The sequence below is a fragment of the Passer domesticus genome, chromosome 3 (genome assembly GCF_036417665.1).
Source record: "Passer domesticus isolate bPasDom1 chromosome 3, bPasDom1.hap1, whole genome shotgun sequence".
Classification (NCBI taxonomy): Eukaryota; Metazoa; Chordata; class Aves; order Passeriformes; family Passeridae; genus Passer; species Passer domesticus.
In genome coordinates, this window is record NC_087476.1 from 4180101 (window position 1) to 4196837 (window position 16737).

Genomic DNA, 16737 nt, shown 5'->3' on the forward strand with positions numbered 1-16737 from the left:
ATATATAAAGACCATTAATTCCTTTTGTTCAGCTCAGAAAATTTGCAAATAAGTTCTCTGCTTTTAAAAGACTTTTCAATTTCCATTTCCTCTTAAACAGGAAATTTAATACAGATTCATGGGAAGACAATTGCTGGCAGATATGAGACCCTGGACTTCAATGTGGATTATATTGATGGGTAATTATGAACACTCAGCTATCTGCTGCAGTCCCTGTAAATTGGCATTTCTTCCATCAGCCTCCTCGACAGCAATAAATTGCAACCAGTTGGCCCAGAATTGCCATTTATTTCCTTTGTGGTTTATTGCAGCTCATGAGTTGGGCTCCAGCAAACTTTGTTAATCTAATTGCAACTGGTCCATTAAGCTGGTTGGTTTGTTTACTGGCAGCACAGTCAATCACAGCTCAGTGTGAATTGTACTGTAATTGCAACTGGCTGCTGTAGATTTTATTTTGGCTAGCAAATTAAAATTTAACTAATTAAAATAATGTCAGAGTTGAAAAGTTAAATAAATTTTCCCTTTTCCATTTGCTGCTTTTTTTTTTTTTTTTTTTTTTTTTTTTTTTTTTTTTTTTTAAAGAAAAAACCTATTAGTTTGAAGCAGATGCTCTGGTGAAGCAGAAGACTAAAGAAAAGTGTTTTGAGAAAAAAGGCTTTGTTGTTCACTGCTTTAAACACTCTGTAGTTGTTTTCTTCTTCTCAGAGGTTTGATATATTTTTTTTATGTTGCTTCTGTGGTTATGTGCAACGGACAAAAGCAGCTAGGTTTAAAAAAATCTTATTTTAGGACAGCAGCCCCTTTAAACACAGTGAATCCAAAATGAGCATCAACACTGTCCTGCTGTGTCATATGTATTTCCATATGTATGGATATGTTACCAAATGTTAATTTATGATTTCTGTGCCAGTAGCAGTGAAGAACTAAGCCCAGGTAAGTATTGTAAAGATAAACTATTAATCCATAGTTACTCTGCTGGCAGTTTAAGGATCATTTCAGGAGCCAGGAAAGGTGTGTATTCTCAGTAGTCAGAAATTTTAATTGAAGCATCAGATATTTAACACTGACATACTTTTTAATGACCTCTCAAGCTGATTGGAAATGTCCCTTGCTAAGTGATTAAACTCCCTGCTGGCATGAAGGAAAGTCCAGAGCAGATTCCTGCCCTGCCATCCCTACACTGTGCACATCAACATCCTTTGTTTGGGATCAATTATTGTTTCACCTGCCTCTGGTGGAGCCCTGGAACCTTTGATGAGAGGGAAGAAAGGCTGCTCTGTCTGAGTGCAGGCTGGACGTGCCTGCAGTGCTCTGCTGCCAGATTACTCATTTACAGCTCAGCCTCACCAAAAGGAAATGGCCCCAAAATCCCAGCATACCAGACAGGCTCCCTTTGTAGCTTCACATGAATTATTTGCCCATTTTTGGTGTGTTAGGAAATAGGTACCAGGTGGGGACTTGGACTTGACCAGAGCAGTCTGTCACTCAGTCATGCTGATTCAGGATTTGGAGCAAAGAAAAAGGGAATGGTTTTTATGCTTCAAGTGTGTTCTGCTCCTTTCTCCAGGCTTTGTATGGGATGCACTGGTCCAGTGATGTTGAAGAAACATTTGGCAGCACTGATATTTTTTTTAGTCTTCCTTAAAAGGAAAGGTTCTCAGTATCAGCCACTGTGTTAATAAAAGCAAGCTCTTTTAGAAAAACCTCATCAAACTGCATTCTGAAACATGGGCCATAGAAAACTGCATTGGGAGGGATGGGTCATCACAAAGTGTTTGCATTACAGGTTTTAATTACCTATTTCCTTTAATTGGCTGCTAATTCTCAAAGACTCATTGCCAGCCTTTGCTTACTCTGCTAATTACTCTGAATTTATTCCTCCCACCTTCTTCCTCTTCTCCAGTGGAAGTTGTCCCATACTGATCCTTTAAGGAGCAGATATTTAATTTTTTTTTTATTAGGAGCTTGGGTGATTTCTGCTGGAAGTTGTTTGTAGTGTTTTCCCCCCAATGAAATGAAGAAATGTCTGAGCTGCATCTTGATTGTACTTGCTGTGGGTGGTGCTGCCTGCTGGTTTGGAAGGTGTGGGTGGGTATTGCCCTCCTGGAGCTCAGCCTTGCCCTCAGGGAGGGATTGGATCATTCTTGGGGTCTCCAAGAGTGCCCTGCTGCACTCTCACTGAGCTGCAGCTCCCACAGTAACTGGGGAATGCAATTTGCAGGCGCAGAGATGAGAGATTAGGGCATGTGCCATTTTCTAGAAGGTTAATAAATGTTAGATACAAGTGGGAGAAAATTCCTGGCCCTTGGGAAGACACTGGCTGCTGATTTTAACAGGATCAGGTTTTCATCTGTATCACATCATATCTTTACTGTTTATTTTTTTGCCCAGGCCAGCTATTCTTACATCAGAAGGAGATGGATGGACCAGTCTCTGCTCTTTTGCTGACAGAAGAGTTGGAACCACGTCAGTTCTTGTTTACTTTGGGTTTGTGTTGGTGCAAGGGTTCAGCACAGCTTGTGCACAAAAGTATTTGTGGATTTTGAAGAAACTCTTCTGCTTTGTCTTAAAGTGGAGACAGGCCCTGGGGAGTTATGGTCTGTGATGGGGTGGGTAAGGGCTGCTGGCTTTCTGCAGCTTCAAGTGCTTAAACATGTGAGTTAATGATGGGAATTGTGTCATTCCATGACTCCAGAGGGCTGATGTAGTGCCAGCATATCTGTTTTCATTGCTACCTGCTCATTCTCACAGTTTAGGAACCTGCAGAGGAGCAAGTAGAGGGGAAACATTTTTTTCTTCCTATTCACCCTCCCCTTGTGCCTGCATTTGTCCCTGCTCAGTTTTTTATTTCAAGGGGGGGTTCTGAAGGCGACCAACAGCATCAGCTTCTAGAAATAGGTGTAAAGGAGCCAAGCTGGAGCACTGCTGCTGGAATACATCCTCCTAAGCTGCTGAACTCTTGATCTTTAGTGGGAAGATGGGTTGTTCCTCTCCCATCTCACCTGCTTCACTCCCACGTTTCTGAAGTTAGCAAACCATTACTATCTTAGGTGTATAAACGCAAATCTTCTATTGATTAGTTGATTCTACTATAGTTTGCTTTTTCTTTAGCTCCCAAGGCTCAGTGAAGTCCTTTGTCTCTCTACAGTTACCCCCTTCAGGTGCAGGATGGACTGGGGACCCTGCAGTGCCGGGTGGAAGGGAACCACATAGGTTGGTAGAAAGGGGTAAAAACCATGGGTTTCTGTCACTCCTGCAGCTCCAGAGGATGCAGGGAGGAGGGTGTCTGTCATGAGTTCCTGTTCTCTCTCCAAAGCTGGAATGTGGCTCATGGCTGAGTCCATAAAATCAGCTTCAGATCAAGGCTTGCCAGCCTTCATCACAGCCCCTGCCCTGGTTTGTGTCCTCTGCACAGCCTGGGAGGACATGGAGGGAAACCACGATGTGATGTTGGCATTGCTGACAGCCAACAGTGGGATCTGGGGTCCTTGCTGAGTTTCCTACTTTAATCCTTCTTGTCTGTGATGTACCTTCCCTTTAATGCTTTATTAGAGAAATAAATCGAGTATTCCCTTCTAGTCATAGTCTCCAGTTGCAGGTGGCACCCTTTAATTTTTGCTCACTTCCAAGCACCCCGAAGAAGCTTCTAATTTCTTGTGGAGGCTTTGATCTCCAGCCTTCCTGTTTGGGAAAGATATTGTGAGTTAAATATGTAAAATAGATTTTCCTTACTCTTGTAAGGAAAGTGCAAGGAAGGGAGACTTGGGCCTAGAGAACCTGGACAATATTTGGTAGGATTTACTTCATACTCCTGCCTGAAAGCATTGTCACTTTTCTTTCCCCCAGGGTCCCACAATGTCAGCTTCTCGGTGTTTAACAAAGGAAAGTGAGTAAAAAAAATTTTTCTCTTTTCCTCTGGTTTTGCATGGGATAGAGATGCATTTGAGTACAGGATGAGCGAATTATGTTTTTATCTTGTGTTTCGTTGGTCAGAAATAAGGTTTGTTATCTTGAGAAGATGGTTGTCAGATTTGAAATGATATGGGAGAGTGTTTCTCCTCAAAGTATTTCCACTTTGGTATTTTATACTTTACCTTCAGTGACCAGAACATAAGACATCTTATATTGGACAAGGGGAATGGCTGAAGGAGGATGGATTCAGATTGGATATTAGGGAGAAATTCTTCCCTGTGAGGGTGGGGAGGCCCTGGCACAGGTTGCCCAGAGAAGCTGTGGCTGCCCTGGATCCCTGGAAGTGTTCAAGGCCAGGTTGGACAGGGCTTGGAGCAACCTGGAACAGTGGGAGATGTCCCTGCCCATGGGATAGGACTGGATGTTCTTTAACATCCCTTCCCACCAAAACCATTCTGTGCTCTGTTAAATCCAGCTGAATTAAAACCTTTCACCTTGCTTTGAACTATGCATCCAAATGGGAAAGAATTTCACCATTAAAGGAGGTGAAAACAGGTTCTGACTGTGTCAAAACATACTTTACAATGTGCTAGTACTTCTAATAAAGTGTTTAAGTCATTTAATGGGGTCTCATGAATCAATGCCTCAATGTGCTGGTGAAAGGAGTTGTTGGAGCTTGCAGAAATGTTCCACTGCTCCTCTGGAGAGTCCAGCCCTGCCAAATGAAGGTCTGATTTTATTTACATGGCCCAGGATCTCTTAGGCATTTTCTCTCTTGCAGGTCAGCAGTGCACAAAGGTTCTTGGCTCATCAGTGCCAAACAGGAGCTTTTCCTGTACCAGACTCATCCAGGTATTCACTGATCCAGCTCACTGGCACCGTCCTCCATCAGTCCCAGTGTGATCTAAGAAAACACCTCTCACTGTTGCTTTTCCCAGGGATGTAATCCCATTTTGTCCTCATTTTGGTGTTCCACTCCCCTGGTATGGGCTTGACTAAGCAAAAAGCTGCAGATAAAAATTATGAGACAACCAGATTTATGTGCATTGTTCCTTGTTCTCTCAGACCAGAGGTGTTGCTCACAGGGAAACTTTCCCCCTTAAATCACTCTGTATTTGCTAAAATTTTGGAAATGGAGACCTCAGGATGAGAACTCCCACACTGGCTACAGGGAGGAGGTGATGTTCAGCTACTCCAAGAATTGAGTTCTGGATAAGTAATGAATAGCAGGGTACTGCACCATTAGTTAAAAAAATTATTTAAGGTACCTTAAAAGTAACCTGCATGTGACGTTTCAAGCTGTATTTTAGACAACTCTTTGTTAAGAAGGCTAATTTTATGTCTCTATTTACAATTTAGTACAGAGTAAAATGAAATTATCATGCATGACATTGGCTGTGGGCAGAGCACGAGCAGAAAGATCTGATAAATCTGTCCAGTAGACAGTACTGTGCTAGTCAGTAGTCAATACTGTAAAATTAGTGTTTAAATACCAGATGAATTAACAAAAAAGGTGCAGGTATAGACTGACATCCCTCATCCTTTTCCTATTAGTCTGTTTTTTTTTCAGACTGGGTGGTTAACTCCAATATGGGTGCAAAGTAGGTAATTTCATCAAAAAGAAAAATGGCTTTCTTGTGGAATGGCACACTTTTAACAGATAAAATCCTGAAAGGATCCCATGGTTGTGATGTGGACACTGCTCCTTCCATTTCTCCCTGAAGTTTGAGGGATTATTGGAAAGAGTGGTAACATTTGAACCTAAGGACTAAATTGAGATGCAAGTCAAGAGGATTAAAACAGTTTTAATTCTGTTTTTTTTTTTAAATTTTTCTCCCAAAGATCCTCAATAGCACAGAACAGAGCAGTTTGCAATCTGAGCATGACAGACGCAGCCCCTGCTAAGTAACAGCCCAAACATTGCAGTGTTCCCCCTGCCATGTGGCCAAATTATCCATGGTCTTCATTCCTGGTGTCATCCCAGAGGCTGCCAAAAAAAGGGATCAGCGAGAAGCTGGTTTCATCCACAGCAGCCTGCTCTGGCTGGAAGCAGTGCAAGCACACTGCAGGCTTTCCCAGAAACAGGGCTGGGATTCACCTCTGCAAGGCTTGTGCTCAGATCCCTCTTTCCTTCCCCTGCAGAGATATTCTCCGTGTTCCCAGCTGCAGGGAGCCTGGCAGGGGGCACTGATGTCACTCTCACTGGGGATTTCTTTGAGGAGCCAGTGCAGGTCACTGCTGCAGGTAAGAGCAGAGACGTGTGAATTCTGGTTTTTTTTTTTTTTTTTTTTTTTTTTTTTTTTTTTTTTTTTTTTTTTAATGCAGTTTGGCCCTGACTGCAAAACCCAAGAGCTGTTCAGGATGCCAGCGTGGGAATTGTAGGACTCACCGTGTCCCCATGCTTGTTTTGAATGGGAAGCATTTACAGAAATTATACAAATAGATAATGAGAACCTTTACCTTTAAACAACTCATCTTTAAAACAATACTCCATAAGTTATCACAGCCCATAAACACAGCTGTGAGAAAAGCTTATGGAAAAATGAGAAAGAAGTTCATGATTATGTATTTCCCTGGTCAGCTACTATTCACAAAGAGAGATACAAGAAAACTATATATATTTTTTAGAGAAATCTCCATAACATTAACAAAAGAGACTTCTCTCCCTAAATAAACTAAAGAAAAACTATTCTAGAAGTAGTAAACTAACTAAAATTTTAGGTTTTGTTTCTTTGCATTGTCAGTAAGAAAAAAGAGGTTTATGGGGAGGAGAAGTATCCTAAACGTTTTAATTCTTATTATTTTTTCTTTTAGTTACTATTAATAAATTTCTCTTTATACCCTTTTAAAGTTTTAAACCTACTTACCTTTCTCCTAGTCCTACCTCACAGCAGGAAATGAGTAAATACATCCTAATAAATACCCTAGTAATTAACCAACACTAAACACATCACACATACATTAAACAAAATATGTCAAATTAGCAAACCAAAACCACTACACACCTCCAGGAAGCTCCAGTTTTAATGATTGTGGGCATGAGCTGTTCTGTTTGCTGGCAGTACCAGCCCAGGCTTGTGGCAAAATGTTGATGCCTTTTCGGAGCAAGGTGGATGGGAAGGGATTCTGCCTCTCTGCTCTGGTGAGACCCCACCCAGAGTACCTCATCCAGGGTCCTCTGCACAGGAAAATCATGGACCTGTTGGAGTGAATCCAGAGGAGGGACACAAAAATGATCAGAGGGTTAGAACACCTATACCATAAGGAAAGGCTAGAGATATGGAGCTGTTCAGACTGGAGAAAATAAAGCTCCAAGGAGACCTTGGAGCACTTTCCAGTTCCTTAAGGAGCTCCAACAGAGCAACCTGGTCTAATGGAAGGTGACCCTGTCCATAGAAAGGTGCTTGCAACTACATATTTGCAAAGTCCCTTCCTCCCAAACTGTTCCATGACTCTGAGATGTGTTTATGCTGCAGCTCAGCCGTGTCTCCAAGTCTCCCACAGCACCTCTGTCTCCTTTCCCTGCTGCCAGGTGTTCCCTGTGAAGTCAAGCACGTCTCTCCCTGGGAAATCAGATGCACCACTGAGGCTGTTGGTGAGGGCAGGAGACTCAGTGCCCCCCAGCCAGGTGAGCTGTTCCTGGAGCTCCAAATGCAAACACACACAGAAATGCAGGGCAGGAACCCTTTGGTGATGAATGAAATCAAGAAACAGGGCTTTCCAAAGCAGTGTCTGCTTCAACATCAATTTTGGGGTGGTAGGGAAGGAGGCCACAAATAATCCAAGGGCTGGAGCACCTCTGCTATGAGGAAAGACTGATGAGAGAGCTAGGGTTATCCAGCCTGGAGAAAGGAAAGCTCCAGGGAGATCTGAGAGCCCCTTCCAGTGCCTAAAGGGGGCTTTCAGAAACATGGGGATAGACTTTGATTGTTGCAGTGGATGCCCCAAGTGTGGGGACACGAGGTTTGACTCCATTTTCCTTAGAAAGCTGATTTATTATCTTATATATTATATTAAAATACTACATAAAAACTATACTAAAAGAACAGAGAGAGAAGAAGCTCAGAAGGCTACAAAGAACAAGAATAGAATAGAATGTATAACAAAATCCTGTGACTGCTCACAGCCTTGGCACAGGTGGCTGTGATTGGTCATCAGTTAAAAACAATCCACATAAACTAATGGAAAATGCACCTGTTGCATTCCACAGCACCAGATAGTTATTGTTTACATTTCTTTCCTGAGGCCCTCAGCTCTCAGGAGGGAAAAAATCGTAGGAAGAGATTTCTCATAAAATATAATAGCTACATTTGATTAGTAATAGGACAGTGGAGTGATGGTTTTAAATTAAAAGGGGTCTATTTAAATTGTTTCTAAGGGAGGTATTTTTTTACAATGAGGTGGGGGAAGCCACCTCAGTTTGCCCACAAAGGTGGTGGATGCTCCATCCCTGGAAACATTCAAGGCCAGTTTGGGTGCAGCTTTAAGCAACCTGCTCTGGTTGGAGATGTCCCTGCTCGTGGTGGGAGGTTGGACTGGATAAACTTGAATGGTCCCTTCCAAACCATTCTGTGATTCTCTAGCCAGGAAAACCAAGGAGAGCTCAGCCCACCATGAGCAGACAGGAGGGTGGGAGGAAGGTCAGACTGGTGTGCATGGCCATGGAAAATGAGGGGAAAAAGGTGTGGGAAATATTTAGAGGAAGGATGGCTGAACTGGAGTTACTGCAGAGGCTTCTGGGGACCCTCATTGAGTGGAGCATTGCAGTAGGAGATTTTAGTGCATAAAATGAGGCTTAACTTTGACTGTGGGTCGTCTCAGTGCCTTTTCCTGCAAGAGCAGACATGTGAGCAGGTTGGATGTTCTCTCTGCAGTGTTTTGTTATTTCTGTTGGAGGGTTTCAAGGTAAAACAAATTCCCCATGGTGAGATTTGTGTTCTGCCTTAGACTGCAAAATACCCCACAAACAGAGCCAATTTATTATTAAAATTTTCTCTCTGGCCTGCCTCCTGCAGCACTGATTCCAGCATGTGCTCTGGGATTTCTGCTGGCTGCTGCTGAGAATACTTTTGTTTTAACTTTCTAGGAAACAGAGGGCTTCTCTTTGAAGTCTGGGATGATGCCTCTGATCTGACAGAAGCAGGTCCTGGATACAGATGGCAGTTTGTACCTAATGCCAGCTCCCCAGTAAGGTTTCTGTCTGGGGCAAAGAAGTCCTTCAGGTACTCAGTGATCTTAAAAAGAGATGAAGCCATGGCAATCACCTTTAGCAGTGTAAGGTGTAGCAAAAACACCTGACAGCTCTTTATAGCAGAGCCTCACTGCATAGCTCCTATAAATCAAAGCAAACCCTTTGCTCCAAGGTCCTTTTGAAGCTTAAAATATGCAGTGAAGTGCTTTATTTTTTCCTCCTTTTGCCTTCCCTCAGTAATTCTGCTCTACCTGGCCTAGATATGCTGAAATACTACAAAAAAAATTTGCTCTGGAAGTGGAAAGAGCTCCAGTTTGAGGCTATTTTGGGCTGGAGCTCTGGCCAGATGTGGAGGGGCAGATTCCCAGCCCAAGCTGGCAGCAAAGGTGGAGTTAATACAAATAAATAAATTCCTCAGCTGTGTTGGCTCCTATTGCCTCTTCAGATATGACCGTGAAAAATTGTACAATGTGCATGAATTCTTACATTTTTCTACCACTTCTCTGTTTTTGTTGTTTGATTCTGAGTCTGGTTTTGGCTTTTTCCTGCATGTTCAGGGTTAAGGCTCTGTTTGAGAAGAAATGCACTGAAGTGGCCTCCAACAAAATCATACTTAGCTTCATGGAGCTGTTTTTTCTTTCCTTTTTGAAACTTTTGTAAAGCATAATTGACATTTAATGTGAAATTGGGTCATTTTCAGGTTACTTCAGCTTTAAAATAACAAGGTTGTTTTTGTTAAAATGGTTTAAAGATATTTTCTTGTAACTCAGTGTACATGTGAAGGGGGGGTGTGGGGAGATTTGTTGTTTTAGGTTATTTTTTTGCTGTAACTCTTTTGTGTATTATGGATGTTCTGTTTTTGCTCAGCTCCAGACTCCGTGGGTTTTTTGTGGCTCCTCAGACCAACAATTACACCTTCTGGATTCAGGCAGATGGTCAGGCATCTCTCTACTTAAGTTTGTTCCAAGATCCAAACCAGAAGGTATTATTAGTGGTAGAGAAAAATGAGAGAAATGAAAATTAAAAATGAGGATGGAAAGGATTTTAATTAAGGTGATAACAAGCAGGAATTTCCCCAGTGTGGATTGGTTTATTATCTTTTATGAATCCATTGCAGAGTCAAAGCTGTGTGATTATTTTTGATATTTTACATCATCCCTGTCCATTATATAGCTCTTAAAAAAATCACTCTTGCAACCAGAGTAAGAGTGTTGAGTTGTTGATTGTCTTTTCCAGAAGATTTTTTTTGTTAGTTCAGCATATTTCGTTCTGAACTGAAGCCATCCATGAAAAGTTATTTGGGGAACTGTTATTAGTGCTAGAGTAAGCCATAGAAATTATCTTCTTTATGGTATTGAACCTTAAACCAAAGTTTTTTTGAGAATGTGGTTTTTTCCTGTATAACAGGAAGGAATTTTGTGAGCCATCAACCCACAGCTATTGGTTATAAACACAAATATGCTGTTTGTGGGGTTTTTTTAATTTTATTTTTGCAGCTGTGGCATTGGAATAAATGTTATTTGGGGATGGAGAAATGCTACTAACGAGTTTAATGGCTGGGGATATGAGGAAGAAATTCTTCCCTGTGAGGCTGGTGAGGCCCTGGCACAGGGTGCCCAGAGAAGCTGTGGCTGCCCCTGGATCCCTGGAAGTGTTCAAGACCAGGTTGGACAGGTCTTGGAGCACCCTGGGCTAGTGGAAAGTGTCCCTGCCCATGGCAGCGGGTGGAATGAAATGGTTTTTTATGTTCCCTCCAGCCCAAACCATTCTGTGATCCTGTGATTTTGTTGTTCTTCACGCAGGTGAGAATTGCTTCTCTCCCTGCTGGCAACTCAGAGTGGTCTGAGAACTGGGTGAAGAACTGGAGTGAACTTTGGCAGCCAAAATCCCAGAAATTTGAGCTGACTGCTGGTTCAAGGTACTACCTGGAAGCACTGCATCATGGAAAGACACCCAGCAAGGGGATGAGAGTTGGAGTCCAGGTTCACAACACGTGGCTGGACCCCAGTGTGGTGAACAGCTACTACACTGAGAGGCACGAAATTCGGGCTCGAGCCTTGCACCTCCCAGAAGTGCAGGTCAGTGCTGCCTGCAGCTGCCTTGTTGGTGCCAGATGTGAAAAAAATGTGTGTTTCCACCTTGTTTGCAACCTCCTGAGACAGCTGATGAGAAGAGCGTTGTGAGCTGAAGTTGTCTGTGGTTTTTACATACCTTAGTGGGTGTGTGTAAGCACTTAGGAACGAGGGAAGTTTTTTCCTAATTGTTAAACTCCTGCAGGTCAGGAGCTTTAGGGACCATCTGGAGCTGCACAGGTCATAAATTCCTTGTTCCCCTGTTAATGTAAGAATCCTGTTCCTTGTAGGACAGGGACAGTTTAAGAGCAGCTGAAGAGATTCTTGGAAGGGATCCCTGATTCACAGAGGCTTAAAAAGGCAAAGTGCTGACTGTGAAATCCTCCTCAGCTGAAGTTTCCAGGTTTGGAGTATGTGTGCTTTATGCAGTTTGCATCTGTTTTCATTTCTTGATTTACTTCTCTTTTTCTCCCAGATGTTGACTGTGTCTGGTACAGGTTATTTCAGCATCTCCTGGAACAACACCCTGAGAATGATTCCCACAAATGCTACAGCCCACCAGGTAGGTGCCATTAAACACAGATACAGGATCCCCTGGTGGGAATTGGTGGAGCTCTGGTGCTTGATAGAAGTTAAGATTTGGCCCAAAGGCTGAGATAAATTTTATGTGATGTAGAGGTGATTTTTTTTTTGTACTGAGAATATTTTACAGTGGGATTTTTTTTTTTCTTGAGCGTTGATTACCAGGTGTATCCTAAGTTTATCACAACATCCAGATATCTTGGACTTTCATTAATCCAGATCCTTGGACTTCTTCTCTAAGGCCAGATGGGTGTTGTATGGCTCTGGCTTCTTCAGCAGCCCCTAGGCTCTTGATGTCTTGATTATTAATTTGTCAACATTAAAGTGACCCTGAGTGATGACTCCATAGCAGTTATTAGACTGAGGATGTCTCACACTCCTGAAAACTTCTATGTAAACATAAAAGTTTATACTCTGTTGAGATTATTTTTATTATATTATTATTTAACATTTGTATTCTTTGAATATTCGGCTACCTGGTTGTTCAGAGCTGCTGTGCCACTGATCCCTGGCTGATGAAAAATGAAATGATGATGTGTGTTGAAGTCTCTGCTGAAATGATTGTAACTAACTGCATTCCACTTTCTTAATTTATTTTAAAGGTGCAAGCAGCAATAGAAGAACTCCTTTCAGTAGGATGTGAAACTGAGCCAACTTCTGCTAAAATCCTTTTTCACTGTGGTTTTGAGAAAGAAGGTAGGGAACTTCTGTGGCAAATAAGTAGCATTTATTGTAAGAATGGATCTGGTTTTATGACATAAATGTTCTTTAAACTTTTACTGGTAAGAAATTTACACTTTTAATGGGTATAGGTTGTATATTCATGTTTCTCATCTATTAGTTGTGTGTATGCATTAGAAACAACACGATCAATATAATAATCACAATGATAGGATATCCAGAGCTGGAAGGGACCCACAAGAATCATCAAATCCAACTCCTGGGCCTGTACAAGACAGCCCCAGGAATCCGTGCCTGAGAGTGTTGTACAAACACTTGAACTCTGGTAGGAGAATTCTCAGAGTAGGACTGTTTGACAATTTCTGGATACCCACTTGTTGTATTTTCACGAATCTTGACTGCACTGCACTGGTCTTGACTGTACTTGTGAATTACTTTGAAACCTCTCATTTCCTTTTTTTTTTTTTTTTAATATCTGTCAGATATGAATAAGATCATCACCACAGGACATGTTGTCAGTGGAACAGAGCCTTTCTGTGGGAGGTTCAGCATCCACAGACCAAGCCAGCTGGTGAAAACTTCCCCATCAACACTACCAAGATATGACCTTACCAAATACCCACATGTGAGTGGCTGCTCTCCACGAGCAACTTGCACGGGACACTGAATGTTCAGAGCCTAATAAGCAACATAAAGCCATCTGGTCAGCTTACAATTCCCCAAAATCTATTAAGCATCATATCTTAGCACAGAGCAGAGCAACTTTTATTTGGTTTGAGAGTGGTTTTGGATCTCTGAGATGTAGATGTTGTTTAACACAGCTGTTAATGTTCCTGGGGATACAACCCTTGCTGTGGGAAAGGAAAAAGTGGGATGGTGTTGGAGAAAGGTGGAAGGGACAAGGACAAGGACAACCATTTCTTGACAAAAGGAAAAAATCCTTTATTGTTTGGTGGTCTACTGCTCACTTTTCTGCTCATCTTCTCCTACTTTTCACAGAAGTAAACCCAAAACTTCATGGAAGCCCCAGGGGTCAGTTTGATGCCATGTTGTGGCACACCTGGGTGCCAAAACTGTCTCCTATAGCTTTTATTCCCTCTCCAGCTCCCTTGGAGCCCTTTAGGCACTGGAAGAGGCTTTAAGGTCTCCCCAGGGTCTTTTCTTCTCCAGGCCAAACAACCTAGTGATAAACCAGAATTGAAATAGAATCTCTTCCTTTATCTCCCATGTACATTATATATAAATTACCTGTGTTTTGATTTGTGAAAGACTCTCCCCCATTTTTGCAGGTGTGTTTTGCACATAAAGGACATATGAGCAGCATCCTTCATCTCTCAGTGTCCTACACCAATGTCTCTTCATGTCCAGTGAGGAGAAACCTCACCTGCCAGTGGGACTTCAATGAAACTGACTCTAAAAGGTATCCAGACAATTACAGCTATCAGAGATTACATTTTCCATAGTAAGAAGTAGGAAAATTGAAGGAAGTTCTTATATTATATAGGAACAATTTGTCAGTTTGAGTAATCTGACAAAAGCTCTGTTCCTACAGAGGCATTGCTGGAATGTGTTTCCATGCTTTTTGGAGGATTTAATGAGTAAATTTCCATGTTTCTTGTTAAGTGCACTATCTCACCTCAGTGACACACAGATGTACTTGAAGATTTTTGAGAACATCAATTCCCTGGTTGCTTTCCTGGTCGATTTCCTGCAGTAAGAGAGAGAATTGCTTGGTTTTTTACTCCACCCTTTGAAATCTTTGAAAGTTGGTGTAGCCTTTGATTTTCTTTATTCACTTAAAATTCCATGAGTGGAAAACATTTGGTAGCAGACATAAAGCTTAGGGCAGGCAGACTTAAAAAAATCAGGAGTGTAAAAAAATGAAGAGAGCTGAGGATTTGAATTCTGGATTGATCCCCATTGAGGTCACTGATGCTGTTGTGGTATTTTGCCAAAAATAAAGCAGGTGTAGTCATTCCCATATCCCACTCTAGTGATTCAGAGGGGAAAACATAAACAGAGATCTAAATCCTCATTTCTCACTCTGGAGAACCCAATAAGGGCATGGTGAGTAATCACAAACCACTGAGCATGTGGCTTGTGCTAAATACCAGTAGTAACAAAACCAGTGCCTGATATTACCTGGAATCTTCACAATCACCTCAAATTTGTTTATTGTCCCAACCTTGGTGTCTTCCAGCTGGACATTTACCTGCACCAACCTCTGGAAGAGGTGTGTGAATCTCTCTGTGCTTCTCCAGGACCTCCCAGCCAATTCCCCAGTATTTGTGCATCAGATAGACTTGCAGAGCCCTGTGCTGCAAAAAGAAACACCTGGATCATTTTATCTTGATGAGCTCATCATTGCTGACAGGGCTGTGATTGGTAAAGCCATCTCTTTTGGTTTTCATTTCCCCCCACCCAGGATATTCTGTTAAGTCTATAGCAATAGAGATCGATGAAACTTTTTCAATGGGAAATTTCACAATAGGCACAAAAATATTTTTCTTGAACATATATATATATATATAAATATATATATATATAAATATATATATGTATGTGTGTATATATATATATATATATATATTGTGACAGCAGTTGAGAAGAAATTGCCAAAATATTGATATTCTTGGTTTATTTGAAAATGTGGCTCTACAAATGGAACAGGTTGTGGTGAAATCACCATCCCTGGAAAGGTTCAAAAATGTGTAGATGTGGCACTTGGGGACAGAGGTTAGTGGTGGACTGGGCAGTGCTGCAGAGTAGTTGGACTATGTGAACTTAGAGGCCTTTTTCAACCTTAACGATTCTATTTGATAGAACTTAAAGCAAAAAACCAAACCCAAGCAGGTGTTTCCAGCTATGAAATGACAATACCCTGGGCACAGTCACCTCTGCTCTCCTTGCTGTAATAGATGTTTATGTTTTTTCTTTCAGTTTCTCAGAGAGACCCCAAACCCCCGTGGCCAGGGGGGAGGATCATTGAAGCAGTGTCTGTGGTGGGGTCTCCTCCCTCCTACAACGTGTCCTGGGGGGTGTCTGGCTGTGGTGCCACTCTGCCCCTTCTCTCTCCAAGGTAGGCACAGCCAACAGCTCATCTCATACCCTGTAACACCCCTTAGAGTTCCCCCAGTGGATCTGGAGCTGGGTTCAGCTGCTGAAAACAAGAAGTTTGAGGTAACTTGGGGTGTCAGATATCCGTGGGTCACCAAGGTGTGATCTGGGATTGGAAGGAAATCTAAGCCCTTCTAGAACAGTGGGTGAAGACCATCCAAAGGTGTCTCCAAAGCACTGTTAATGACACCAATTCCCACATTAGCCACTGGGAGTCCACCTTGGGTGTCCTTGTTTGCTGAGATGAGGTTTCTGTTCCTCCCAACAGTGACAGAGGAATCAGAGCCATGGGCTATAACTAGATCACAGACTGTAACATTAAAGGTTTGTACTGGCAGGAAATAAGTCCTGTAAAAGTTGGATTGTATCCAGCTGAGTCAAATGTAGTATCTTAACATAAACCACCAAGGGTAAGGACAGGAATGAGAATACAGGGGGACATTTGTGGTGGTTGAGATGCATAACCAGAGGTGTAACTAATAGGAAGAGGGAAAATTTTTACTCCTGTGTGGAGCCTGAAGACTGACATTGGAATACTGCAAGTAACACTGATAGCTGTATTTTTCAAATAAATTTAGAAAAAAAATGGGGCAAAATGCCATAAGCATCATTATAGAGCCTAGGACAGGAAGATTTAAGAAGCTCCACCTGTTTAGCTAATTTAAAAAAAAAAAGAAAAAAAGGATTAAGAAGCAGTTTGATCACAGTACCTCTCACCAGGATAAGAAAAGGTGCTAGATGCAGGCGGGCTTTTCCATCTCAGAGAGGAGGGTATCAGAGAAAAGCAGGAAGCAGCACAAGCTTTAAAAATAGGTGTCTTTGGACATCTTCAGAATAATCCTGGCTCTTTCTCTTTGCTGAACACGGGCTGTGATTTAATCCAATATAACTCCTACCCCCATCAGAACAGGAATATTGGCTAAAATCTTGTTCCAGCTGTACAAAGGGCAGTGGTCCTTTTGGTTTTGTTTCGTGGAAATTTGCTGTGCAGAAGCCACTTGTTATGCAAACACTTAACACACGGTGGCATCGTTGTACCACGGAGAGGCTCCTTTTCCTTTGAAACACGAGAATTTTGGTGGAGAAGGAGAACAGCATTTTAACTTTTAGAAATTGTACTTTTGTGAACCTGAATAACTCCAATACAGATGTGGTGTCTGGGGGCATGGTTTAATGAGGGAC

The 16737-nt window shown here is 42.0% G+C and overlaps 1 protein-coding gene and 1 long non-coding RNA gene across 13 annotated transcripts in view; one reads left to right on the forward strand and one right to left on the reverse strand.

The window, feature by feature from the left end:
* PKHD1 (PKHD1 ciliary IPT domain containing fibrocystin/polyductin) overlaps positions 1-16737 on the forward strand; it is a 238684-nt gene that overhangs the window by 7517 nt on the left and 214430 nt on the right. For 4 of the 12 annotated variants that reach the window (XR_010357918.1, XM_064411623.1, XM_064411625.1 and 1 more), the window contains exons 7-22: positions 101-179; positions 2392-2466; positions 3149-3213; positions 3847-3886; positions 4694-4764; positions 6055-6156; positions 7445-7540; positions 8999-9134; positions 9971-10085; positions 10906-11181; positions 11651-11737; positions 12360-12453; positions 12921-13063; positions 13728-13858; positions 14639-14823; positions 15379-15517. Coding sequence is in view for 11 of the 12 variants with exons in the window: in XM_064411623.1 (XP_064267693.1) it covers positions 101-179; positions 2392-2466; positions 3149-3213; positions 3847-3886; positions 4694-4764; positions 6055-6156; positions 7445-7540; positions 8999-9134; positions 9971-10085; positions 10906-11181; positions 11651-11737; positions 12360-12453; positions 12921-13063; positions 13728-13858; positions 14639-14823; positions 15379-15517 (1834 nt within the window). In the remaining variant the exon portion in view is untranslated. Of the gene's footprint in view, positions 1-100; positions 180-1840; positions 2089-2125; positions 2264-2391; positions 2467-3148; positions 3214-3846; positions 3887-4693; positions 4765-6054; positions 6157-7444; positions 7541-8998; positions 9135-9970; positions 10086-10905; positions 11182-11515; positions 11579-11650; positions 11738-12359; positions 12454-12920; positions 13064-13727; positions 13859-14638; positions 14824-15378; positions 15518-16737 lie in introns of those variants that run through there. The other 8 variants (XM_064411626.1, XM_064411627.1, XM_064411629.1 and 5 more) reach the window with 8 other exon arrangements.
* LOC135295852 (uncharacterized) lies at positions 13543-14749 on the reverse strand. The gene is made up of 3 exons (XR_010357919.1): positions 14651-14749; positions 14075-14146; positions 13543-13851 (listed from the first exon to the last, which is right to left on the reverse strand). It is a non-coding gene; the product is annotated as an uncharacterized LOC135295852 (long non-coding RNA).